The sequence below is a fragment of the Heptranchias perlo genome, chromosome 23 (assembly GCF_035084215.1).
Source record: "Heptranchias perlo isolate sHepPer1 chromosome 23, sHepPer1.hap1, whole genome shotgun sequence".
NCBI classification, from domain to species: Eukaryota; Metazoa; Chordata; class Chondrichthyes; order Hexanchiformes; family Hexanchidae; genus Heptranchias; species Heptranchias perlo.
This window is the reverse complement of record NC_090347.1, coordinates 40372519-40398896: the sequence shown is the minus strand read 5'-3', so window position 1 is coordinate 40398896 and position 26378 is coordinate 40372519. Positions and strand designations below refer to the sequence as shown.

The 26378-nt window shown below is 44.5% G+C and overlaps 1 protein-coding gene across 1 annotated transcript in view; it reads left to right on the top strand.

Moving 5' to 3' along the window:
- tmem94 (transmembrane protein 94) overlaps positions 1-26378 on the top strand; it is a 150521-nt gene that overhangs the window by 44696 nt on the left and 79447 nt on the right. The window contains exons 2-7 of the mRNA XM_068004365.1: positions 9261-9380; positions 11864-11991; positions 16659-16795; positions 18736-18938; positions 20581-20732; positions 25646-25748. Of these exons, the coding sequence (XP_067860466.1) occupies positions 9261-9380; positions 11864-11991; positions 16659-16795; positions 18736-18938; positions 20581-20732; positions 25646-25748 (843 nt within the window). The remainder of the gene's footprint in view (positions 1-9260; positions 9381-11863; positions 11992-16658; positions 16796-18735; positions 18939-20580; positions 20733-25645; positions 25749-26378) is intronic.

Here is a 26378-nt window from a genome sequence, read left to right as displayed (position 1 = left end):
CTACTGTGCACTTCCCTCCAGCCTGGAAAACAACCATTCACTGCTACTCTCTGCTTTCTGTCCTTTAGCCAATTTTGTATCCATGCAGCAACTGCCCCGTTAATCCCACAGGCTTCAATTTTGCTAACAAGTCTATTATGTGGTACTTTATCAAATGCCTTTTGAAAGTCCATATACACATCAACCGCATGAATCTTCTCTGTTACTTCATCAAAGAACTTAATCAAACACGGTTTGCCTTTAACAAATCCGTGCTGGCTTCATTTATTAACCCATATTTTTCCAAGTGCCAATTAATTTTGTCCCGGATTAATGTCTCAAAGTTTCCCCACCACTGACGCTGGCCTGTTGTTGCCAGGTTTATCCTCTCCCCTTTTTTAAATAGGGGTGTAACATTTGCAATCCTCCAGTCCTCTGGTACCATTCCCATATCTAAGGAGGATTCGAAGATTGCGGCCAGAGCCTCTGCAATTTCCACCCTTGCTTTGAACGCTGCCTACCTTTTTAATACCTCCCCTTTATCTATTTCTCTACTACCTCCTCCTTTACTGTGACATTGGCAGCATCCTCTTCTTTTGTGAAGACAGATGCAAAGTATTTATTTAGTACCTCAGACATGCCTTCTGCCTTCACAAGCTGATTTCCTTTTTAATCCCCAATTGGACCCACCCTTCCTTTGACTACCCTTTTACTATTTATATGTTTATAAAAGACTTTTGGGTTCCCTTTTAAGTTACCCGTTGATCTGTTCTCATACATTCTCTTTGCCCCTCTTACTTCCTTTTTCAGTTTTCCCCTGTACTTTTTGTATTCAGCTTGGTTCTCTATTGAATTATGAACCCAACATTTATCATAAGCCTCCTTTCTCTGTTTCATTTTAATCTTTATATCTAGTCATGCAGGGAGCTCTAGCTTTGGATGCCCTTCCTTTTCCCCCTGGTGGGAAAGTGTCTAGTCTGTACTCGAACTGCCTCCTCTTTGAAGGCCTCCCATTGCTGATTTAGTGTTTTACCTGCCAATCTTTGATTGCAATCCATCTGGGCCAGATCTCTTTTCTACTCACTGAAATTAGCCCTCCTCCAGTTGTGTATTTTCACATTTGATTTTTCCTTGTCTTTTCCATAACTATTGTAAACCTAATGATATTGTGATCACTGTTTCCCAAATGCTGTCCCACTGAAACATGCTCCACTTGCCCCACTTCATTCACCAGAACTAAATCCAGCACTGCTTCCTCCTTTGTTGGGCTGGAAACATGCTGATCAAGAAACTTCTCTTGTATATATTTTAGGAATTCTTCCCCCTCTTTGCCCTTTGAACTGTTATTTTCCCAGTCTAATTTAGGTTAATTGAAGTCCTCCATTATCACTGCTCTAAAGTTCTTGCATCGTTCTGGAATTTGCCTGCAAATTTGCTCCTCTATCTCCTCCTCACTATTTGGTGGCCTACAGTATATACCCAGCAGCGTAATCGCTCCTGTATTCCTTAATTCTAACCAAATAGATTCTGTCTTTGAACCCTCAAGTACATCATCCCTTTCTATTGCTGTAACAGTATCTTTGATCAATACTGCCACCCCCACCCCCTCCTTTTTTCCTTCCCTTTTTTCCTAAATACATTCTAGTCAGGAATATTAAGTGCCCAATCCCCCCCCCTTGTTTCAGCCAGGTCTCTGTTATTACCACTATATCATAATCCCATGTGGCTACCTGTGCTTGCAGCTCACCAACCTTATTTACCACACTTCGTGTGTTTACACACGTGCACTCTAAACCCAGCTTAGTCTGCCTCGCATTTCCCCCCTGTCTAATCCCTCCTATTTCTGAACTAGTAGGAATAGTAATCTTGGATAGTAATGATGAGTGGGAACCCTGGCTAATGTTTTCTCCCTGTTTTTATGTTCGGGGTGCTGAAGCTGATTAGAGCACTCCTGCTGCTGTCCTGGTCCAGCTCAGCTTAGTCAGGGTAGACCAGGGGATCAGTGTACAAATTCGAATAAACCGCGTTTTCTTTGGAAATAGAAATTTCTCCACCTATCCCCTACCCAGAATACCTTGAAGTAGTTGATGTACATCATTCTCTTCCCACCCCCCCGGGTGAAGATGACTTACTGCCAGATCTGTGCTACGAAAGGTGCTATTGATCTAAGGCTAGCGGCTGCAGTGTATGGTCTATTCAACAACATCTTCTGGCTCTGGTGCGGAGTTTCCTGCATAGGAGAGAGTCCTGCGTATGCGTGCTGACAGGCACACACACAACTGCCCTTCAGGTTGTTAAATTTAACACGTAGCATTTAATTCCATTCAAAGGTACTCCCAAAGCACCTCCCTCGGTGTCGTGCCCAAGTGGTGTGAGACTACCTGTACGAGCAGGTCTTTCTGGAGTCTGATCAGGGCTTGACTCAACCGTTATGTTCCACTGCCACTTTCGTGTTGTTACAAAGCAGAAATTGGTTTGCAGTGATGCTAAAATTGCAATGGAAAGTCATCCTAAGATGTGCATGGCAAGTGACTACCCTTAACTCAAAAAATAGTTGTAACATTACTGTATAGAGCTTCCACTCCACAGTGTATAGGTTCAAAGGCACCACTAACCTAAGCTATGTGAACATCTAGTTTTAGGTATGGAACAGTAGAGAGAACTCATTAGATAGACTAGTGTTGGTAGAGACTGGAGGAACTGTCTACTCAAAATGTGTTTAATTATTATAACCACAACAACTTGCATTTATATAGTGCCTTTAATGTAGCAAAAGGTCCTGAGGTGCTTCACAGAAGCATTGTCAAACAAAATTTGACACCGAGCCACAAAAGGAGATATTAGGACAGGTGACCAAAAGCTTGGTCAAAGAGTAGGTTTTAAAGAGCCTCTTAAAGGAGGAGAGAGAGGCGGAGAGGTTTAGGGAGGGAATTCCAGGACCTAGGACCTAGGCAGCTGAAGGCATGGCTGCTAATGGAGGAGCGATTTAAAATCAGGGATGCACAAGTGGCAAGATTTGGAGGAGCGCAGAGATCTCAGAGGGTTGTAGGCCATGAGGAGGTTACAGAGATAGGGAGGAGCGAGGCCATGGATTGGAAAACAAGGATGAGAATTTAAAAATCAAATTATTCCCGGACCGGGAGCCAATGTAGGTCAGCGAGCACAGGGTTGATGGGTGTACAGGACTTGGTGTGACTTAGGATACGGGCAGCAAAGTTTTAGATGAGCTCAAGTTTAGGGAGGGCAGAAGATGGGTGGCCGGCCAGGAGAGGATTGGAATAGTCAAGTCTAAAGGTAATAAAGCCAAGGATGAGGGTTTCAGTAGCAGGTGAGCTGAGGCAGAGGCGGAGACGGGCAATGTGACGGAGGTGGAAGGAGGCGGTCTTGGTGATGGAGCGGATATGTGGCCAGAAGCTCATCTCAAGGTCCAATAGGACACCAGACGGTCTGGTTCAGCCTCAGACAGTGGCCAGGGAGAGGGATGGAATTGGTGGCTAGGGAACGAAGTTTTTGGTGGGGGCCAAAGACAGTGGCTTCAGTCTTCCCAATATTTAGTTGTAGGACTATTGTAGAGCTCTGTATCCTGCAGGGGTCCTGACCAAGAAAATTACTGATGCAACATCTGAAACAGCGTGAATGATGCACTGACATTAAACCACCCAATGTAAAAGTTCACTTTTACATTAATATTATACGTTCATTATTGTGTCAGCTTGGCTCAGTTGGTAGAGCTCTCATCTCTGGGACTGGAAGTTGTGAGGTCAAGGTTCACACCATTTTGCATTGATAATGTAGGCTGACACTCCAGTACTGTACTGCAGGAAGTGCCTCATTGTTGGGGCTGCCATCCTTCAGAGCATTACCTCCCCATTCCAGTGGTTCAGGTGACATTAAAGGTCACATGATATTATCTGAAGAAGAATGGGGAATCCTTCTGATGTCCTGGCCAACATTCCTCCCTCGACCTATACTACCAAAAAGACTAACTGGTCATTCATCTCATTCGCAGTTTATAGGATCCTGCTGATGCCGAATGTCTGCCCCCTTTACCTGCATAACAGTCCCTGCACTTCAGACCAATTCGTTGTATTTGTAAGGTTTGTGATTCTGAGACATACACTCAGGTACTATATAAATGTAAGTCTTTTTATTTCTCTTTATTATGACACTTAATTTTTGGTCATGATTGCCATTGATCTAAAGAAATTGAAAATAAGAAAATAAAAGGGAGAAAATTAAAATCTGAAAGATACTTGAGAGAGTGATCCACATAACACAAAAGCAAAGACTTTCATTTATATAGTGCCTTGAAACTTCTCAAAGTGCTTCACAAGGAATTAATTAGAATTTTTTTTTAAAAAACAATATTTTGTTTAGTGAATTTGAAATTAAGACCAGTAGGTTACTGTGGACGTAAGCTGGAAATCTAATTTATCATTTGTGTTTTATTGATTCTTCTTGAGAATTAAGGGATTTAGGAGATGATCTTGTTGGGATCAACTTTCTTTTCACTTATTTGTAGAGTGACTGACAACTGGGGCAGGTGCTAATACAGTTTTAAAAAGAAACTCTGAATAGTACTGTCTCATTAGCAAACAGTGGAACCACTCCAAACAGGTAAATGCAGTTAAAGATGATTTATACTAACACATAAGCATCTAAAACAACAAACTGAACTCTGATGGCAGAATTGCGCTGTGTAAGATGATGCAGTATTTATATATATAATATAGCGTTTTACCATATATGCGTGACTCAAAGTGGCGTGCTGAACTAAATGCTAACAATGCTCTGAAGCCCTAATAATATGCAGTCGGGATAACTGCTATTAGGCCATTTGGCACGACTGTAGTATTAAGAAGTAAAGCCAGAGTGCCAGCAACAGGAAGAAGAGATGCTCAAGAAGGAATTTTGCCAATTCCAAACAGGCGTTGTGAGCGAGCATAGCAGAGGTTTTGTGATGCTCCGGTAGTCATGCACAGGGCTGGTCTTGTTCCACCATTGATCTGATTGTCCTGCTGAGCTCCTTAGGACTGGGGCTTTTGTGTGGCTGTGCCATGAGGTCATGGAAAAATCTGCTCAAATGATCACTCACCATGTTTAATTACATCCGTTATCCAGGACCTCAAGAGCTGCAAAGCTGCTTGCGAATTGTGCCCGTGAAGCAGCAATGGCCCCAGTCCAAACACCACTCTCTCTTTCAAACGTACTGCAACTAAATCTGTGCGAGGGTGGACGTTCCTTGTAATGGGCTGCTCCCACCGCTGTGCATCAATTTTCCCGTTGCTGGCCTGATTAGGTGCATGAGCAGTTTACTCTGTTCTTGAATGTTGGAGGATGCAGTGCAATCCTACATCCTGTGCAAGTAACATGGTTTCCTCTCAGGTGCCTCTCAGCCCAGTTTGAAGCCTCTCCCTGGCCCCCCAGCCCTTGTTGTGGAGTCGCTTGAAGATGCACAATGACATTCCTTCCTCTTTTCCCCCCCACCCCCCCACCTTTAATGTCAATGTCCAATCAGCAAGGAGGAAGAGCCCACTCAAGGGTCTCTGTGGTGGCAGGAAAGGTGGCGAATGTCAATAAACCTAGAAGAAATTTAAATTTTCCTCTAACAATGGAGGGGGGGGTACTTTGAATATCTTGCTTTTGATGCGATACTCTCAATTATCTCCTCAAATTGCATCCACTAGTGATCGACCCATAACCACCATTACACCTTATACGATAGCATAGTGGTTATGTTACTGGACTAGTAATCCAGATGCCTGGACTAATAATCCGCAGAAATGAGTTCAAATCCCGCCACGGCAGTTGGGGAATTTAAATTCAATTAATTAAATAAAATCTGGAATTAAAAAAAACTAGTATCAGTAATGGTGGCCATGAAACAACTGGATTGTCATAAAAACCCATCTGATTCACTAATGTCCTTTAGGGAAAGAAACCTGCCGTCCTTACCCGGTCTGGCCTATATGTGATTCCAGACCCACAGCAATGTGGTTGATTCTTAATCACCCACTGAAATGGCCCAGCAAGCCACTCAGTTGTACAATCTCGCTACAGAAAGTCTCAATAAGATTAAAACCGGACGGACCACCCGGCACCAGACACGACAAAGGCAAACCAAGCCCTATCAACCCTGCAAAGTCCTCCTCACTAACATCTGGGGACTTGTGCCAAAATTGGGAGAGCTGTCCCACAGACTAGTCAAGCAACAGCCCGACATAGCCATATTCACAGAATCATATCTTTCAGCCAATATCCCAGACTCTTCCATCACCATCCCTGGGTATGTCCTGTCCCATCGGCAGGACAAAGCCACCAGAGGTGGCGGTACAGTGGTGTACAGTCGGGAGGGAGTGGCCCTGGGAGTCCTTAACATTGACTCTGGACCCCATGAAATCTCATGGCATCAGGTCAAGCATAGTCAAGGAAACCTCCTGCTGATTACCACCTACCGTCCTCCCTCAGCTGATGAATCAGTCCTCCTCCATGTTGAGCATCACTTGGAGGAAGCACTGAGGGTAGCAAGAGCACAAAATGTACTCTGGGTGAGGGACTTCAATGTCCATCACCAAGATTGGCTCAGTCGCACCATTACTGGCTGATTCCTGAAGGACATAGCTGCCAGACTGGGCCTGCGGCAGGTGGTGAGCGAACCAACACGAGGGAAAAACCAACTTGATTTCGTCCTCACCAACCTACCTGTCACAGATGCATCTGTCCATGACAGTATTGGGAGGAGTGACAACCGCACAATCCTTGTGGAGACGAAGTTATGTCTTCACACTGAGGACACCATCCAACTTGTTGTGTGGCACTACCACCGTGCTAAATGGGATAGATTCTGAACAGATCTAGTAGCTCAAAACTGGGCATCCATGAGGTGCTGTGGGCCATCAGCAGCAGCAGAATTGTATTTCAGCACAATCTGTAACCTCATGGCCCGGCATATTCCTCACTCTACCATTACCAACAAACTAGGGGATCAACCCTGGTTCAATGAGGAGTGTAGAAGAGCATGCCAGGAGCAGCACAGGCATACCTAAAAATGAGGTGCCAACCTGGTGAAGCTACAACACAGGACTACATGCATGCTAAACATGCTACTGACAGAGCTAAGCGATTCCACAACCAACGGATCACATCAAAGCTCTGCAAACCTGCCACATCCAGTCGTGAATGGTGGTGGACAATGAAACAACTAACAGGAAGAGGAGGCGGCTCCGTGAATATCCCCATCCTCAATGATAGCAGAGTCCAGCGCGTGAGTGCAAAAGACAAGGCTGAGACATTTGCAACCATCTTCAGCCAGAAGTACCGAGTAGATGATCCATCTCTGCCTCCTCCTGATATGCTCACCATGACAGAAGCTAGTCTTTAGACAATTCGATTCACTCCACGTGATATCAAGAAACAGCTGAGTGCACTGGACACAACAAAGGCTATGGGCCCCAACAACATAACGGCTGTAGTGCTGAAGACTTGTGCTCCAGAACTAGCCACACCTCTAGCCAAGCTGTTCCAGTACAGCTACAACACTGGCATCTACCCGACAATGTGGAAAATTGCCCAGGTGTGTCCTGTCCACAAAAAGCAGGACACATCCAATCTGGCCAATTACCGCCCCATCAGTCTACTCTCGATCATCAGCAAAGTGATGGAAGGTGTTGTCGACAGTGCTATCAAGCGGCACTCACTCACCAATAACCTGCTCACCGATGCTCAGTTTGGGTTCCGCCAGGACCACTCGGCTCCAGACCTCATTATAGCCTTGGTCCAAACATGGACAAAAGAGCTGAATTCCAGAGGTGATGAGAATGACTGCCCTTGACATCAAGGCAGCATTTGACTGAGTGTGGCACCAAGGAGCCTTAGTAAAATTGAAGTCAGTAGGAATCAGGGGGAGAAATCTCCAGTGGCTGGAGTCATACCTAACCCAAAGGAAGATCGTAGTGGTTGTTGGAGGCCAATCATCTCAATCCCAGAACATTGCAGGAGTTCCTCAAGGCAGTGTCCTAGGCCCAACCATCTCCAGCTGCTTCATTAATGACCTTCCCTCCATCATAAGGTCAGAAATGGGGATGTTCGCTGGTGTTTGCACAGTGTTCAGTTCCATTCGCAACCCCTCAGATAATGAAGCAGTCTGTGCCTGCATGCAGCAAGACCTGGACAACATCCAGGCTTGGGTTGATAAGTGGCAAGTAACATTCATGCCAGACAAGTGCCAAGCAATGACCACCTCCAACAAAAGAGAGTCTAACCACCTCCCCTTTACATTCAACGGCATTACCATCGTCGAATCCCACCATCAACATCCTGGGGATCACCATTGACCAGAAACTTAACTGGACCAGCCACATAAATACTGTGCGACAAGAGCAAGTCAGAGGCTGGGTATTCTGCGGCAAGTGACTCACCTCCTGACTCCCCAAAGCCTTTCCACCATCTACAAGACACAAGTCAGGAGTGTGATGGAATACTCTCCACTTGCTTGGATGAGTGCAGCTCCAACAGCACTCAAGAAGCTCGACACCATCCAGGACAAAGCAACCCGCTTGATTGGCACCCTATCCACCACCCTAAACATTCACTCCCCTCACTACGGCGCACCTTGGCTGCAGTGTGTACCATCCACAGGAAGCACTGCAGCAACTCGCCAAGGCTTCTTCGATAGCACCTCCCAAACCCGCAACCTCTACCACCTAGAAGGACAAGAGCAGCAGGCACATGGGAACAACACCACCTGCATGCTCCCTGCCAAGTCTCACACCATCCCGACTTGGAAATATATTGCTGTTCCTTCATCGTCACTGGGTCAAAATCCTGGAACTCCCTTCCTAACAGCACTGAGAGAACCTTCACCACACGGACTGCAGCGGTTCAAGAAGCCGGCTCATCAGCACTGTCTCAAGGGCAATTAGGGATGGGCAATTAGGGATGGGCAATAAATGCTGGCTTTCCCAGCGATGCCCACATCTCATGAACGAATTTTTAAAAAACACCCTTGTTGCACAGCCTGAAATGGTATTTCCAGACATGCCCCAAATTTAGAAAAACAAACACTATAAATTGTACTGTTGTGTTTTTCACTGTTGAAATGTGCATAATATTAAAAAAATTCGCACTATCTCCAATCATAGCTTATTGAAATCCTAGTGATAACAGTACAGCCAGCAGAGACTCAGCCCGTTTAGGTGTCTTTCTGGTAATATGATAAGCTACCCTTTGGCTTTGTGAATAGAGGGCATAAGCTAAATCTTTCTGCTCTGGTTATTTCACAGGATGAGATGATTGCAAACTTGGGTCTTTCCACCAGGCAGGCTCTGATGGTGCTACGTAACCAGCTCACTGTAATCCTGGAAGAACACCAGAAGCAGCAGAGAAAGAAGGATTCCTGGAAGGTACAGGAATGTGACTCTAGTGACTCATCCACGCTTTTGTTACCTCCAGACTTGACTCTTCCAATGCTGTCCTGGCCAGCCTCCCATCTTTCTCCCTCCATAAACTTAAGCTCATCCAAAACTCCGCTGCCTGTATCTTAACTCACAGCAGGTCCTGCTCACATATCACCCCTGTGCTCACTGACCTACATTGGCTCCCGGTCCAGCAACACCTTGAATTTAAAATTCTCATCCTTGTATTCAAATCCCTTTATGGCCTCGCCCCTCCCTATCTCTGTAACCTCCTTCAGCCCTACAACGCTCCGAGAACTCCGCGTTCCTCTAACTGTGGCCTCTTGTCTGTCCCTGACTTAGTTCACCCCACCATTGGTGGTTGTGCCTTCAGCTGCCTAGGCACTAAGCTCTGGAATTTCCTCCCTAAACCCCTCTGACTCTCCATCTCTTCTCCTTTAGGATGCTCCTTAAAACCTATCTCCTTGAGCAAGCTTTTGGTCACCTGTCCTAATGTCTCCTCCTTTAGCTCGGTGTAATTTTTTTCTTGTCTGATTACACTCCTGAGAAACGCCTTGGGATGTTTTACTATGTTAAAGGCACCATATAAATGCAAGTTATTGTTCACCAACCTTGCCTTATTTACTTTTGCTTGTTGCTGGGATTCTGCATGAATTGGCGGAGAGAATGGTGCCCCCTGTGGCTCAGTGGGTAAATACCCCACATAGTGTGGTATTGAGCCATTCAGATCAGCAAGGTCCCAGTTTGATCCCTTCTCTGTTGTTAGTTGATCTCTGTTGGCATGGTAATGGAAGAGAGGATACTTAAAATTAAAAAACAAGTTGGGCTAATGAGGGGAGAATTGTCAGCCAGGCTTACTGTCCCTGATTACTATCCAGTGATCTCTACTGAAAAATGGATGTTGGGTATGATCGGATTCAGCTGTGATACTCGTGGTTGCTGACGCCCCCACCTCTATTCACACCTGAAGGCCACTTGAACAATGGACCAGAAGACTGCTCATGGCTCTGTAATCGTGACCTCAGTGTCGGCCACTCTCCTTGGAAAAGAATAAAAAGACAAGAAAAAAAGTTCTGTTTAGAGAAGGAGTTGGTTTTCCAATTTTTTTGGCGGCTTACTGCTTTGCTGAAGAGCTCTCCATGTCCGGAAGGGCAGCTGGATGAGCCATTTCTCCATTAATGTGACATGCAGCAAGAAGCCTGCTCTGTGCTAAGGAATGACTGGGGGAGAAGGGTTGAAACATATATTTATGTCTGCATGCTTTTATCTATGCTTTTCCCCAACCCCCCCCCCCCCAAACCCCATGAATATTGAGAGTGCATGATTTTAATCAAGGTAGCAATGCCTGTTGCCCATAACGTAATGTTAGGCTTGGATTGAATTTTAAATGGATAATCTTAGATCCCCTTCCTCATATGAAAGAGGTGAATCCCTCCTTAATTCACTCTCCAAAAATGGCCTGATATTCTGTGAAGCCACTTGGCGTTGCCTATTCTTCAAAGTCCCGTCCAGTTCCTCTGCAACGAACCTCTGAAAGTTCCTCAGTACCCCCACCTCTGAAAATACAGTTACTAGTCAACATTACTCTCAAAATGTATTGCACTAAAAACAATTTTTTTTTAAATGGCTGAGGATTGCAATCGGTGAACCAATCTCTTATTTCAGATGACTGTTTAATTAAATTGCTTTATAATCCAATCCGACCCATCATCTGCTCTCTGCGCAGTACAAAAATGATTCTGTAAACTGCTGTGCAAATAAAGTGCAAGTTCTGCCCTGCGATCTCGTATTCCTTGAAGTGCTGCATTTTAAGAGAGTGACGCCCTTTGCTTTGCTTTGTTACATTGTACTGCTTTCATTGTTAAATAAACTTCATCAGACTAGAAAGCTGTGCTCAATGGTGAAAACAGTTTATAGGGCTGGGCAGCACAGTGAGTTCACACAGTGTTGTCCCAGGACCTGGGTTACAATGCAGCCATGATGGGGGGATGAAAGTCTTCCCCCCCGCCCCCCCCCCCACCAACCTCAGCTGGGAGTAAGTGCCCTATCTCATTAGATGTCGTGAAATGAATTTAAGACACCACTCCAGCCTCAGAGTTCAAAGAACATTTGCAAAGCACACTTGCGGATAATAATGTCCTCTGAGCCCCTCAATCAGATCTCTGCCTTATAACTCACAGAAAGTAATGGAATGTTTGATGTAAATTGCTCCCCAGTGTACATGTAATTCAGTTTATAATTTCCTTGCTCTTTGCTCTGGTATAGATTTTTTTTTATTCTCTAATTTCCAGTGCTGCAGGTGATCTTAACTGGCTGAACATATTTTCACTCCGGTCTTATTTGTGGAGACTAACCTGTATCACACAGTTAATGTGTGGTACACTGTGCAAATCTTCTCTGGTGCTTAAAGTGTAATATGTGTCAATCTGTGTGATATTTGTGTTCTGACTGCTGCACTGGTCTTATTTCAGGAAGTGTGGTTTAAGGGCTTTCTCAACCCCAACAACCGATCCTCCAGCTTCCACTGGCCAGGGGCAGCTCTCATGTTGCTGGCTGCCATCTTGCTGCTGTGTTGCTATGGCAGCCAACCAAACGGAAGGTAAGCAACAGCCCATCATATAAATCTAGTGACTGGATCAGTGAGACCAGGGACCATTTTGATTTAGGAGCAAAATGCAGTGCAACAACTTTTTCTTCAACCCATGTGAAGAGTTCATAGCGCAGGGCGCCACCACAGATTAGCAGAGAGGATGGCTAGGAGTGTGCTTGCCTGTAGGTTAATGAATACCCCAGTGTGAGCTACAAAACGCTGATCGAGTTGAGGGATCCAGGTGAGATCACAAACTTCAAGAACAGTGCTTGACTGGTTTATGAACATTACCTGAAGCCCAGGAACAAATTGCTCCGAACACATCTGTTCTCATTTGTAAGATGGTGGATTTTCTTTTCGAAATTGGTTCCTTGCTGATACAGCCATGTGGGAAATTTCCAAATACAAAGGGTTTAGAGTTCTGTGTGTGGGACAGAAGTTATAACTTTTTTATGGAGAGCCTGTAGTGTTATCTAAATATTTTGTGCTGATTAAGGCGGGCACTTACTCACCAATAACCTGCTCACCGATGCTCAGTTTGGGTTCCGCCAGGACCACTCGACTCCAGACCTCATTACAGCCTTGGTCCAAACATGGACAAAAGAGCTGAATTCCAGAGGTGAGGTGAGAGTGACTGCCTTTGACATCAAGGCAGCATTTGACTGAGTGTGGCACCAAGGAGCCCTAGTAAAATTGAAGTCAATGGGAATCAGGGGGAAATCTCTCCAGTGGCTGGAGTCATACCTGGCACAAAGGAAGATGGTAGTGGTTGTTGGAGGCCTATCATCTCAACCCCAGGACATCGCTGCAGGAGTTCCTCAAGGCAGTGTCCAAGGCCCAACCATCTTCAGCTGCTTCATCAATGACCTTCCCTCCATCATAAGGTCAGAAATGGGGATGTTCGCTGATGATTGCAGTGTTCAGTTCCATTCGCAACCCCTCAGATAATGAAGGTGTCTGAGCCCACATGCAGCAAGACCTGGACAACATCCAGGCTTGGGCTCATAAGTGGCAAGTAACATTCGCGCCAGACAAGTGCCAGGCAATGACCATCTCCAACAAGAGAGAGTCTAACCACCTCCCCTTGACATTCAACGACATTACCATCGCCGAATCCCCCACCATCAACATCCTGGGGGTCACCATTGACCAGAAACTTAACTGGACCAGCCATATAAATACTGTGGCTACAAGAGCAGGTCAGAGGCTGGGTATTCTGCAGCGAGTGACTCACCTCCCGACTCCCCAAAGCCTTTCCACCATCTACAAGGCAGAAGTCAGGAGTGTGATGAATACTCTCCACTTGCCTGGATGAGTGCAGCTCCAACAACACTCAAGAAGCTCGACACCATCCAGGACAAAGTAGCCCGCTTGATTGGCACCTCATCTACCACCCTAAACATTCACTCCCTTCACCGGCGCACAGTGGCTGCAGTGTGTACCATCCACAGGATGCACTGCAGCAACTCGCCAAGGCTTCTTCGACAGCACTTCCCAAACCCACAGCCTCTACCACCTGGAAGGACAAGAGCAGCAGGCACATGGGAACAACACCACCTGCACGTTCCACTCCAAGTCATACACCATCCCGATTTGGAAATATATCGCCGTTCCTTCATCATCGCTGGGTCAAAATCCTGGAACTCCCTTCCTAACAGCACTGTGGGAGAACCTTCACCACACGGACTGCAGCAGTTCAAGAAGGCGGCTCACCACCACCTTCTCGAGGGCAATTAGGGATGGGCAATAAATGCCGGCCTCGTCAGTGACACCCACATCCCATGAACGAATAAAAAAAAATGCTATCCTTGGGAAAAGAAAACTTCAATGTCAGCATGAAGGCCAAGTAAAACTCCCTCTGTGAGTATTTTTACAAGGCTTTTGTTTGCCTATTTCTTGATGAGTAAAACCTTTTTTGAACTATTTCACAAGTAACTTCACAAATAACTTCACCCTTAACAGAAGAAAATATTGAAAACAAATTCCAATTTTAGTGCCGATGAGATGACAGTCAGTTTGAAGATTGTTCATTTATCGCAATTTGCTTTCTGTTGCCATTCTGATTTTCACTCCGGATAATTCTGCATGTATTTGTCTTTAAAAGCCTCAGATGAAGAACTTTCTGAAACATGAGTATCTTCCATATACCAGATAGCCCTTGTTCACTTATTTACCAATTCAAAGAGCTGCATGAGATTCATGAGACACCAGTTGTTGAATGCAGCGACCTTTAAGCTTTAGGTAGATATATCCCCACTATTGGTGTTAGACTAGCTGGTCTCCAAGTTCTCGATCCATGTCATGCTGCTTTTTAAAGAAACCCTGCTTTTGTATTTATGAATTTCCAAATATTTTAATCAACGTTTTGTTTAATTATTCACTTGTTCATTTGAGGATTCTGGGGTGTATCTCAGCTGCTCCTGGTGCCCTGTAAACTTTTAATGCCTGGAGTTTCTTCCTAACAAATGATTTATTGACCTCAGTGCATGTTGCTGATTCCAGTTTGAGTGGATCTGGAATTCATCCACAATCTAATTTGTTTACTCCAAATTAATTTAATTTAACCAGTCTGCCATTTCCTGATATGTCATACTATTTCCGCTCAACTTATCCATTAAAAGATCTGTCCAGCCTACAAGAGTTTGCCTATTTTGCTCATAGCTAAAACTGGTATTTTGATCCTGTTTTTCTATTTTGCTCTTATCCCTTCTAAACATTTTAGTTAACTGTTACTAAACATCATTATTTTTTGATTCCACTGACACTGGTGGTGCCAAAAGGCCTGTTTCTGTGTTGTAACTTCTATGTTCACTCCAGTTTGCTCTCTGCTGCAGCCAACTCATGATGGGGTACAGTGCTAATCACTCTCCAGATCCTCATGCACTGGCCATTTGGCACATGTGATCCTGGATAGTGAATTCCAGTGGGCTATTCAACCATGGGGGCCATTATGGTTGAGCCCAATCCTGTTCTCACCTGGGATTGCACTCGAGCGCTTCAGTAGAACTTGCTGGATAACAATCTGTAACAAGTGCCCTGTTTCTTGATCTTGCCTCCCTTCCCCATCCTTTGAAGCACCCCCTGCCCTCAATTATCCTGCTGAGATGAACTAAAGCAACAGAATTGTAAATGCACAAAAATCTGAGTATATGATTGAACTGCGAGGATAAGGGAGCTAGAGTGAGTAATGTAAATGCCAGGAGCAGGCTGATAGATGCTGCTTTCCTGGAATCTGATCTAAATGAGCATCAGTATAAAAGCAGCTTAACTGAGTGGAGTGCAGGGGGCTAACTTGAGACCTCCTTGGTCTCTGCAGCTCTCATCATGTGATGCACTTCTCTGAGGTTTCTTGTATCTATTTTAAAACTGTTTCCTGTTAGCCATTGGGTTCATCTTGAACTTTGCATTCAGCTCTGTACTGTTGGTCTCCCAACTTTTTCCCCTTCTCAGAAATTGTAGGGCTAGAATTTGTACCCATTGACTACGAATATGTGGAAAATGTAGCACATTGTGCCTTTCTACATCCCATATTGGCCTTGTTGGGTTCTACATTAGCGTATCTTGAAAGAAAAATAGTCTTCATCAGCGTCACCGATGACACTAAGCTGTACAGCATGGAGCAGGTGGATGTTTCTTGCTTGGGTTAATGTTCATGGAGCTAAACTATACTGTCATTAAGGCAAAAATCGCAATACAAGAGTAAGTGCATTCATCTGAATTGACTGCCAATCCTTAATATTATAAAACAGCTGTATCAGTACAGTAATTAGAGGCTTGCAGCTCCCCTTCCTCGCCACCCCTATTTCAAAATCTTATGCTATTCAGACCCAGCCTGGTTGCTGATATTTTAATGTAGAATTCTCTCTCCCAATTCTGCTCCACTGACGTGACTTGACTTGACAACATTTTCCGCAGCAGTATATCCCCATTGATGTGTCGGCGAGGAAGGTATTATGCAAGAGAGATCTCCCAGGCTATCTCAGGCCAGCAACTGCCACACATTGAACAGAAACAGAGGATAGCTAACTAATGTTACCTTTCTTTAGAAGAGTTAAGACTGTGCAGCTTTTCAGCCAAATACTCCTTTTATATACAGACAAGAGGTGAATCAGAAAGATGCATTTTATTACTTAAGATACAGGATGAAAAATTGTGGGTCCCTTTACTGTACTCTGAACATAGTTCCAAGAGCTACTGATGGCCCACCTTCTCCCTTGCAATCCTCAACAGACTTATTGCTCCGTGTAATTGCGGGCCATAATTCAGAGCTTGCCAGCTCTGGATGCTGCAGAGTTTAAAAAAATTGTAAAAGTTTGAGGGAAAAGAACAGAAATGTTAGACCTGCAGTAGTGACCTTCGTGAAAGTTGATGCTTAGGACTATGGCTTTCGATTTGAAAAGTTACTGAATACCCCTATTGTAACCATGTGCTAGTCACACATTCAGCGTATATTGCTATGTGCATCTGTTGGTCCTCAATAACTGGAATTTAAAACACAAGTGATCCATGTTGAATAACACAATGTCTTCACAAAACATAATTTCTGCATGCTCTTCCCTAGTATTTTATTGTGAATAATCGCTGTTTTTAAAATGTTTGTATTGACAGCAAGACTCATAACTTCGCTTGCTGACTGCAGGCGGCTAATTCTTGTGCTTCCTTCTCTCCTCTGATAGCCAGGGCACCGCAGTACTGAACGCAGCAGTGTTGTTCCTGCTTCTTTTCCTGAACCTGTATCTGATTGGGAGACAAGGGAGACTGAAAAAGGGAGAGGTCATGGCCAGACTACAAGAAATCATCAATAGGCTGAATGGTGAATAAACTCGCAACAAATATTTTAGATCTGAGAATCTTTTTTGACAGATTAAGACTGAGATTTATTAGTTCAGCTGGAGTGAATACCCAAGCTAATGGAAAAATAAAAGCAGATACTGTAAATGTTGTCACAGATAAAAGAAATAAAAACAGTAAATGCTGGAAACACGCAGCAGGTCAGGCAGTACCTGAGGAGAGAGAAACAGAGTTAACGTTTCAGGTCAATGACCTTTCATCAGAACTGGAAGCTGTTTGAGATGAACAGCATTTAAACAAATACAGAGCTAGGGAAAAAGTGTCGGGGGGAGGGGGGGGGGCGGGGGCGGGTAGTTGGGCAGGAAAAAAACAAAAGGGAGTCTTCTGTTCTTTTCCTCCCACTTTCCCTGGCTCTTCACTTGCTTAAAGGCTATTTATCTCTAATAGCTTCCAGTTCTGATGAAAGGTTATCGACCTGAAACGTTAACTCTGTTTCTCTCTCCACAGGTACTGACTGACCTGCTGAGTGATTCCACCATTTTCAGATTTCAGATTACCAGCATCTGCAATATTTTGCTTTTGTCACAGATAATAGACCCTGAATATGCTTAAAATCTTGAATTGTATAGTCAGAAGTGATGTCCATTTCCGGTTTTCTGGTCAGATTGACAGATGCTGGGGTGTGCAAACTACAGGCCATTGGCCACCTGTGTCTTGCAAGTCCTGTCTATCTGGCTTGTAAAACCCCATGTCAAATGGTGCTTTCATTCTTACTGTTTGCTTACACATTTGCTCATTTGGAAAGGGCTGTTCTCAACATTCCTTCCTCATTGGTGAACCAATAATTCTAACTCCATCTGTAACCGAGCTGGGAGAGCGTGCTTTCATGTGAGTTTAATTCACAAAATTAGTTTTGAATTCAGCAGAGGCGGCCGATGGGTTGGTGTTTTGTATTGTGGCCTGAAGGTCGTCACTAAGTGACAAAAAGCTCGGTCAGGCCTGCCCCAAGGAGTCAGAATCATATCCTCCGCATTGTTCAACTTCGTGCATCCTACTGCACAGTGGTTCATTTAGTGCAAAGCCTGCCACCCATTTGCCTGTCCGCCAGTCAAGAGGTGGTGCACTTGTTTGGAAGGGCACAGTTTAAACAAATAGTGAATTTTGTACAACAGGAACCGTGGCGGATTTCCCCCAGCCCCCACTCCTTCCCCCCCCCCCCCCCCCCCCCCTTCCCCTAGTCCAGGGGTGCTGAGGTCAAATAAATCTCGACATACTGCGAGTCAAACTCTGATTTCCTGGTCTGTATGGTTCAGTTACACGTTGCTTTACCAACTAAACCATCAGGGGAGTAGGTCTGAAGGCTTTGTATGCCAAAGTACCAATACTTTGCATTGACGATATTTTTCATCTTGCTGATACTTTAGTTAGAAACCACTGACTTTTGGTCAAATGAAAATACAGAGTGAATAGCGACACCACTGTGTCAGCCAATGAGTTTGAGGCGGGGCAGGACTTGTGGTTTTAACTTACATGAGTCTCCGAACTCATGACTGAAACTACCGAAAACAATGTCTCCCGAGTACAGCAGGGTTATTTCTCTAGCAAAATGCAGTGAGTTGGAGGACAGTTACATGTTACAAATACAAATTATGTGCGTCAAATCAATCCCAGTTACTTACACCAGTGTGGTCTCCAGGTGTGATTAATGGAGGAATAACCCAATCATCTCCATTCTAGCTTGGACTTGTGGTGCCATTATATGCAGCCATAAAAATAATAAGAACCTGAAGATGTTAGCGATTAACAGCTTTTAAGCAAGTGCCCAATTAATATGACTATTAACTCAGTATGCCACATAGTCACTTTAAAGCACGCAACTTACTCCATGCAAATACAGAAATTGAATTAATAAAATGTTTTGTTGTAAATGTTGATTTTTATTTTGTTATTCATTGTTTGCAGAAGCACTTGTGGGTAATGAGGATCTGAGATGGGAGGATGCGTTATACCCAGACCTGTTTATGCCATCTGCTCCATCCTGGTCACTCCACTGGGCCTATAGAGATGGGCACCTGGTTAATCTTCCTGTCTGTTTACTAGTGGAAGGTGATATCATTGCACTTAGACCTGGCCAGGAGTCCTTTGCCTCTTTAAGAGGAATTAAGGTAAACATTACAGTTTTTCTTCTAATTAAATATGGTAGCTTGAAGACACCGATCCCATTGGAAAGGAAAATTATGCCAGATTACTGGAGGGTGGCAATTGTGATATCCCTCTTCAGAAAAGGAGCTGGGGGTAAGCCAGGAAATTATAGGCCATTTAGCCTTATTTCAACTTTTAGGAAGCTACTAGAGTCTATAATACAGGATGAAATGACTAAGCAGTTGGAGAACCATGAACTAATCAGAGCAGGCAGTGTGGATTTCTAAAAGGCAGGTCATGCTTGACTGTAGAGAATTATTTGAATAAATAACCGTAGATAGATAAAGGAAATGCAGAGGATGCGTTTTATATGGATTTTCAAAAAACATTGGACAAGGTACCACATAAGAAATTTGTGGCAAAGGTAATGACACACGGAATTAAGGAGAATGTGGTCACACAGATACAGATACAGACACAGAGACAGATGGAGGGTAGGAAGCAAAAAACAGAGGCAAAAGGAAGATTCTTGGAGCAGAATGTCAGGTACGAGGGGCTGAAGATATCTTGTGGTGACTGGCTTCTTGGTTTCATGCCCTAGCCTTGGAGTGACACCACAGAATTCACCCTGACCCCCTCAGTGGTGTTGAATTGTGTTCCACGGGCCTGTGTTGGGGCTGCTCTTATTTAACGTGCATGTAAATAATCTGGATTTAGGATAATATGGAAATTTCCTGACTATTCAAATTGGAGCTAAAGTAAATTGTAACGTTTGTGAAAGACTGCAGCAGAACTTGTGGGATGTGCGTATAGCTGATACTTTGCAATTAAGTGTAGAAACATGTAAAGTAATACATTTTGGAAGTAAGATTAGGGAAAGGAAATCCACCTTGAATGTTAAGTTTCTAAATGGGGTGAGGGATTTTGGTGTGCAGATACACAGGTCAAGAAAGGTTTGAATTCAAGTAGGACATTAAAAAGGTCAAATTAAATTCTTGTTTTGGAGCTGGAAACATAGAATATAAAAGCAAGGAGGTAATGTTGTACTTGTCACAGTTGAAGTGTGGTTAACAGTTTGGGACACCCTTTATAGGAAGGATATAAAAGAATGGAAACGGTGCAATGTAGATTCACTATGGGGTTACCAGGGATGAGGGGTTACAGTTATGAAGAGAGACTTGAGAAGTCAAGAATGCTTTCAGTAGAGCTGAGAAGATTGAGGAGTGACCTTATCGAGAGATTGTGATGGGGTAAATAGTGACTGGGTGCTTCTACTGTTCAATGAGACACTAACGAAAGGGCACACATTTAAAATAATCAGACAAGAACTAAAGCTTTTGCCATCAGAAACTCTGAAGGACATCCTACCTCTGATCAAAGGTTTTCTTTAAAAATTAGCAGTGTGTTGGGGAGAAAATAGTTTGTGAGGAGATGTGGAGGGAAGTGTCAGCCTGGCAAAAGTAGATGCTGCATCCTGAAGACCAGAAAATACTCTCTTTTTTCTAGTTCAGTAATGTAATTGAAATGTATCCGCATTGCAGATATATCACCGGATCTTTGATAGCTGCCGATGTGTATCATTTGATGTGAAGTTTTTTTTAAAATCTTGTCTTGGCCTGTATTAATCAAGTAATGAAGCTCCTCCTCTTTCTTTGCCTGAAACAGGATGACGAGCACATAGTACTGGAGCCTGGCGATTTGTTTCCACCTTTTTCTCCTCCGCCGACACCCAGAGGAAAAGGAAAGAAGGGACCCGAGACTCCTCAACAGCACAGACTCTTCAGAGTTGTGAGGACCCCGGTTCTTGAAAATGTCAGGTATGAGGGGCTGAAGATTTCTTGTGGTGGCTGATGGCAACTTGGTTTCATGCCCTAGCCTTAGAGTGGCACCTTGGAATATGCCTCTTGGAGATAGATGTGTTAAATCAGTCACTCATTTACATATGTGGATATTTGATACCAGTCTGTCTTTAAAGTACCCATTTGTCTTCTGTGGCAAACATTTTTTACCGTGTCAGGGTAACTGTAGAAACCAAGATAAGAACACTGGTTTGCTGCGGGCAGCTGCACTAGATAATTTGAATGGAAAAGCCTTGTAACTTGGATGAACAGTGAGGTGCACTTCAGTGAGCTTGTATAGGCAACTGTGGAGATCCTGATGCTGTTTCATCTGGCTGGAGAGACAAGAACTAAGGGCCATAGTCTCAAGATAAGGGATCGGCCATTTAGGGCTGACATGAGCAAAAATTTCTTCACTCGGAGGGTTGTGAATCTTTGGAATTCTCTACCCAAGAGGGCTGTGGATGCTCAGTCGTTGAGTATATTCAAAACTGAGCTCGATAGATGTATGGACGCTAAGGGAATCAAGGGATTTGGAGATAGGGTGGGAAAGTGGAGTTGAGGCAGAAGATCAGCCATGATCTTAGTGAATGGTGGAGCTCAAGGGGCCGTATGGCCTACTCCTCCTATTTCTTATGCTCTCTACCATAGCTCCCCTGTCCTAACTCCTTCTGGAGTATTTGAAGTTGCAGTTTATCTGTCTGCACTGCATGATCTTGGCCCGATCCTGAAGGCTCCTTGTGTCTCTGATTTCTGGCTGAGTGATAACATTTGCTGCATGATATTTTGCAGAAATGATCTGCAGTGACTCAATCACTCAGTGTGGGTCAGCCAACTTGGTTTTATTCTTGCAGCTGCACTATAGAAACATAGAAAATAGGAGTAGGCCCTTAGAGCCTGCTCTGCCATTCATTATGATCATGGCTGATGTAGAGTTTATTTACAGCAGTATGTGCTAGTATTTAACTCCACATTGGCAGATTGTTAAGTGCCAGGAATTAGCTTATTTACACTCATCTAATCACAGCTTGTTAGCTTTATTTCCATTGAAGTACAATTTAACACCAGAAATTGCTGTGATACCTAGCACTGAATGATGCTGCACAGTCAACATTGGGAGTGTAGTAGTGCCTTTTGTTTGCAGTGTAAATTGATATGCAATTTATATTATGGAACTGCATCTGCTTGAAACGGACTTGCAATGAATGTAAATTCGGGACTGTGGAGTCTGCCCAATTTACACTTCAGGGTGTCGTTTGGAGCATGGGTGTCAGTTGTGCAACTGCTGTGCTTGATTGTTTAAAAACACGATCATTCAAATTTGCAATCCGGCAGTAGAAATGATTGCACACTATTAAGCTTGCAGGTACTTCCAAGTTGCAATCATGACATTGAGAGTCTGGTCACAGACCTTCCCCTGTGCCAAGGGAAGGGCCAGCAACGTGACCATTAGCTGAAAATGACTCACTAGCCTGTACCAGCCTTCCTTCAACATAGCGAAAGGCCTGTGGTCAGAATCTTAAATCACATTTTGCTTGTACCCTTAGTGGCAGATTGCCTCTAATGTTACCTCGTAAGGTAGTGTTCTGTGCCTCTAGAAGCAAATAAACCACTTCACTTATACCATGGAAGGATCTCTGATGGCATGGATCAGTGTCAGCTTTGGCTCAGTTGGTAGCACTCTCACCTCTGAGACAGAAGGTTGTGGGTTCAAGCCCCGCGCCAGAGACTTGAGCACAAAATCTAGGCTGATGCTCTAGTGTAGCACTGAGGGAGTGCTGCACTTTCGGAGATGCCGTCTTTCAGATGAGACGTTAAACTGAGGCCCCATCTGTCCTCTCGGGTGGACGTAAAAGATCCTACGGCATTATTCGTAGAAGAGAAAGGGATTTAATCCCCCGGTGTCATGGCCAATATTTATTCCTCAACCAATACCTAAAACAGATTATCTGATCATTTATTTCATTTGTAGGACCTTGCTGTGCGCAAATTAGCTGCTGAGTTTCCTACATTAGTGACTACACTTCAAAAGTATTGTAATTGGCTCTAAAGTGCTTTGGGACATCCTGCAGTCATGATTAGAGCATTGTTGGATGCACTTTCTTAAAATGGAGCATTAGGTTTAAACCTTAGTATCCTCAGATCTATTTCTCGTGCCAGTAACTATCTTTCTGACTGTAATGTTATTTCCTGTTAACAGTTCTCGCTCCCAATAAGCAAACTTTTGCCTCATTGTTTTAATCTAAACTTCACTCCCGGTGGGAAAAACAAGCATTGCATGCAGAGCTGTTGTAAAGTATTGAAGCTTTGGTAGCAGCTCTCCTCCAAGCCCATGTAGCACCCAAAGTGTCAACTTTTCATACAAGAAACATTCAAAACTGGTATCACAGAAACCACATAAATAGCAGCCATTTCCCCTCCCAAATTTTTTATTTGTCCCTTTTCATGTCTCCTGTTGCTGGTGTGCAGTTCCACAGGCGCCAGCAGTTCCCTTGTACCTAGACCAAAAGCAAAATACTGCGGATGCTGGAAATCTGAAATAAAAACAGAAAATGCTGGAGAAGCTCAGCAAGTCTGTGGAAAAGGAAAGAGTTAACGTTTCAGGTCGAAGATCTTTCGTCAGAACTGGAAGATGTTAAGAGTTAAAGTTTTTGAGCAAGTACAGAGCCAGGGAAAGGAAGGGGGGGAGTGGATGAAAGAACAAAAGGGAATGTCTGTGATAGGGTAGAGGGCATGAGTGAATAAATGACAAAAGGGATGATGGTCAACAAAAGATTGATCAGGAGTAGCTGTATATGGCAGCAGCAGAACCATTAGCAGGACTAGCTGACAAAAAAAATGGGAGCAGTGGTTATGATCTGAAGTTATTGAAATCAGAGAGTCCGGAAGGTTGTAAAGTGCCTAAACGAAAGATGAGGTGCTGTTCCTGGAGCTTGCGTTGAGCTTCATTGGAACAGTGTAAGAGGCCGAGGTCAGAGTGGGACAGTGAATTAAAATGGTGAGCGACCGGCAGGTCAGGGTCCACCCTTGCGGACAGAGCGGAGGTGTTTAGCAAAGCGATCATCCAATCTGCGTTTGGTCTCCCCATTGTAGAGGAGGCCGCATTGTGCCCAGCGGAAACAGTATATTAAACTGAAAGAAGTACAAGTAAACCGCTGTTTCACCTGGAAGGAGTGTTTGGGGCCCTGGACGGTGGGAAGGGAGGAGGTGAAGGGGCAGGTGTTGCATCTCCTGTGCTCGCACGGGAACGTGCTGTGAGGAGGAGAGCGAGTGTTTGGGGTGATGTAAGAGTGGACCAGGGTGTCGCGGAGTGAATGGTCCCTTCGGAATGCTGAAAGGGGAGGGGAAGATGTGTTTGGTGGTGGGATCGTGCTGGAAATGGCGGCGGATGATGCATTGAATGTGGAGGCTGGTGGGGTGGAAGGTGAGGACAAGGGGGACCCTATCATGGTCCTGGGAGGGAAGAGAAGGGGTGAGTACCTAGGGCTGCCAACACTGGATTGCCCTGGAATCTCCGGGAATTGCAGATTAATCTCCAGGACGCTGCTGCAAGCAACCCAGGAGAAAAATCATTGGGCTATAAACAAAATTGTGTATTTTTCATTTTCTTTGAACACTTTCATTTATTAGTTATAAAAATATTGGAGATGGGGAATAAAGGCTGTGTCACTAACAGTCAAGATTAATCCAATTAGGTAACAAGAGTCTGTTGCCTTCCAATTGGCGTAGGAAGGCAGTGTGCCCGGAAGATGGACCAATGACTGGAGCGTGGGGACGGGGTGGTTTGCGGTGGGAGGTCATGTGATGATACCTCCAGGAATATATCCGACCAGAGTTGGCAACCCCACTTGTACCTGGCCCAATTACCCATTCTTCACACACAGCCTGGACTGTGAGTAGCAACAGCTGCTTTGACCATAGGAAACATTGCAGCTGAGCTCAATTCTGTTCTCGGCCAGCATCCCCACACTTCCCCAACCTGCAGGGGTGACATGTTAGCAGTAAGGAGCCTTTCCCCTCTTCCAGCCGCCCCCACCCCCCCCCCCTCCCCAAAGCCCCGAGGTGCTGACCCCAGTTACAGCAACCCGTTTGTTTCCTGAGTTGATACAACTCCTCTCTTTTCAGACCTGGGACTGAGTGTTTTTGGTTTATGTAACTTAAAGCTACAGGGGTGATGCTTTCACCCTCCAATGCTTTCGGGAGTTATGTGTGAATTTTCCTTGAAGATTAACTACATTTATTTGTTCATTCTTCCCCCCCCCCCCACCCCCCACGAACCTTGTTTAGTAGTGCTGTCCATCTCCTATAATTATTCCAATTAAATGTAAACAATTTTACAACACCAAGTTATAGTCCAGCAATTTTATTTTAAATTCACAAGCTTTCGGAGGCTACCTCCTTCCTCAGGTGAACGATGTGGAAATGTTTCCACATCGTTCACCTGAGGAAGGAGGTAGCCTCCGAAAGCTTGTGAATTTAAAATAAAATTGCTGGACTATAACTTGGTGTTGTAAAATTGTTTACAATTGTCAACCCCAGTCCATCACCGGCATCTCCACATCCAATTAAATGCACAGAGGTCAAGCAGAGATGGTACTTCAGTTTATTCTTATGCTTTTATGAAGCGTTCATGCTCTCACTCCTGCCAGGGAGAGGAGATTTTGACCCATCAGTCAAGCTGAATTGGAAACCAAGTTGATGTTCTATCCCAGTCTGTACCCAGTCCCCTTACTGGGGTTTCCACTTTTTAGTTATTTCTGCTTCCTGTTGCTTTGATTTAATGGCCCCAGAAATGGAAGACTTCTGTGTGGAATTGATCCCTTTTTGTTTCCCCCTTTTTAAAATCGGTCTTGCTGTGTAAAAATCATAGCTGTCCTTGTTTTGTTTCTCAGGCGGAGTCTGGACCTAGCACTTTCTCGGCCTGTCACTGCACTTGACAATGAGCGCTACACGGTGCAGTCAGCGATGGAGAAATACACCGTTCCTTTCGTTCTGGTAGTTCATTTTATATCAGTATTTACATCCCAGAGTTGTTGAGATGATTCTGAATTGTATGAGGATCATGTAAGCACCAGATAACTAGGTCTTCAGCTCCTGACAGACAAAGTTCCTAATACATATAGAACAGTGTATGTAATAATGTTACAAGAGAGCAACTGCAACGACAGATTGCTTTCATTTGCACTCTTTCTCCACCGCCCCCCCCCCCACTACCCCCACCTCATGGTTTATCCTTATATTCAGTTTCCCCCTCTCCTTCCCCAGGAGTAGGAAGAGCCACAATTCCAGGTTCCCACCCCCGAGTCCCTCAGGATCACTGCAATAGGGTGCACGTGCATATCCAAGAAGGCAAGTTTGCTGGTCTCAGAGTAAATTTTTTTTTTAAATTGCCCTCCCAATCTTCTCCCTCCTTTTCCTGTAGACATTGAATTGTGCTGGGCGACAGTTCCCACTGGCACCAGGTCGTCCAGTGCATCAGCCAAATTAGCATTTTTTTTACGTGAGCCTGACCAGCTAGAACCAGCAGGCTAAATCCCATCATGTGGAGCATCAAAGCTGGGTTTGATCCAGTCCTTGTGCATTTTCCAGTAGAAGTCTCTGGGGAACGATCATGAGCAGGAACCT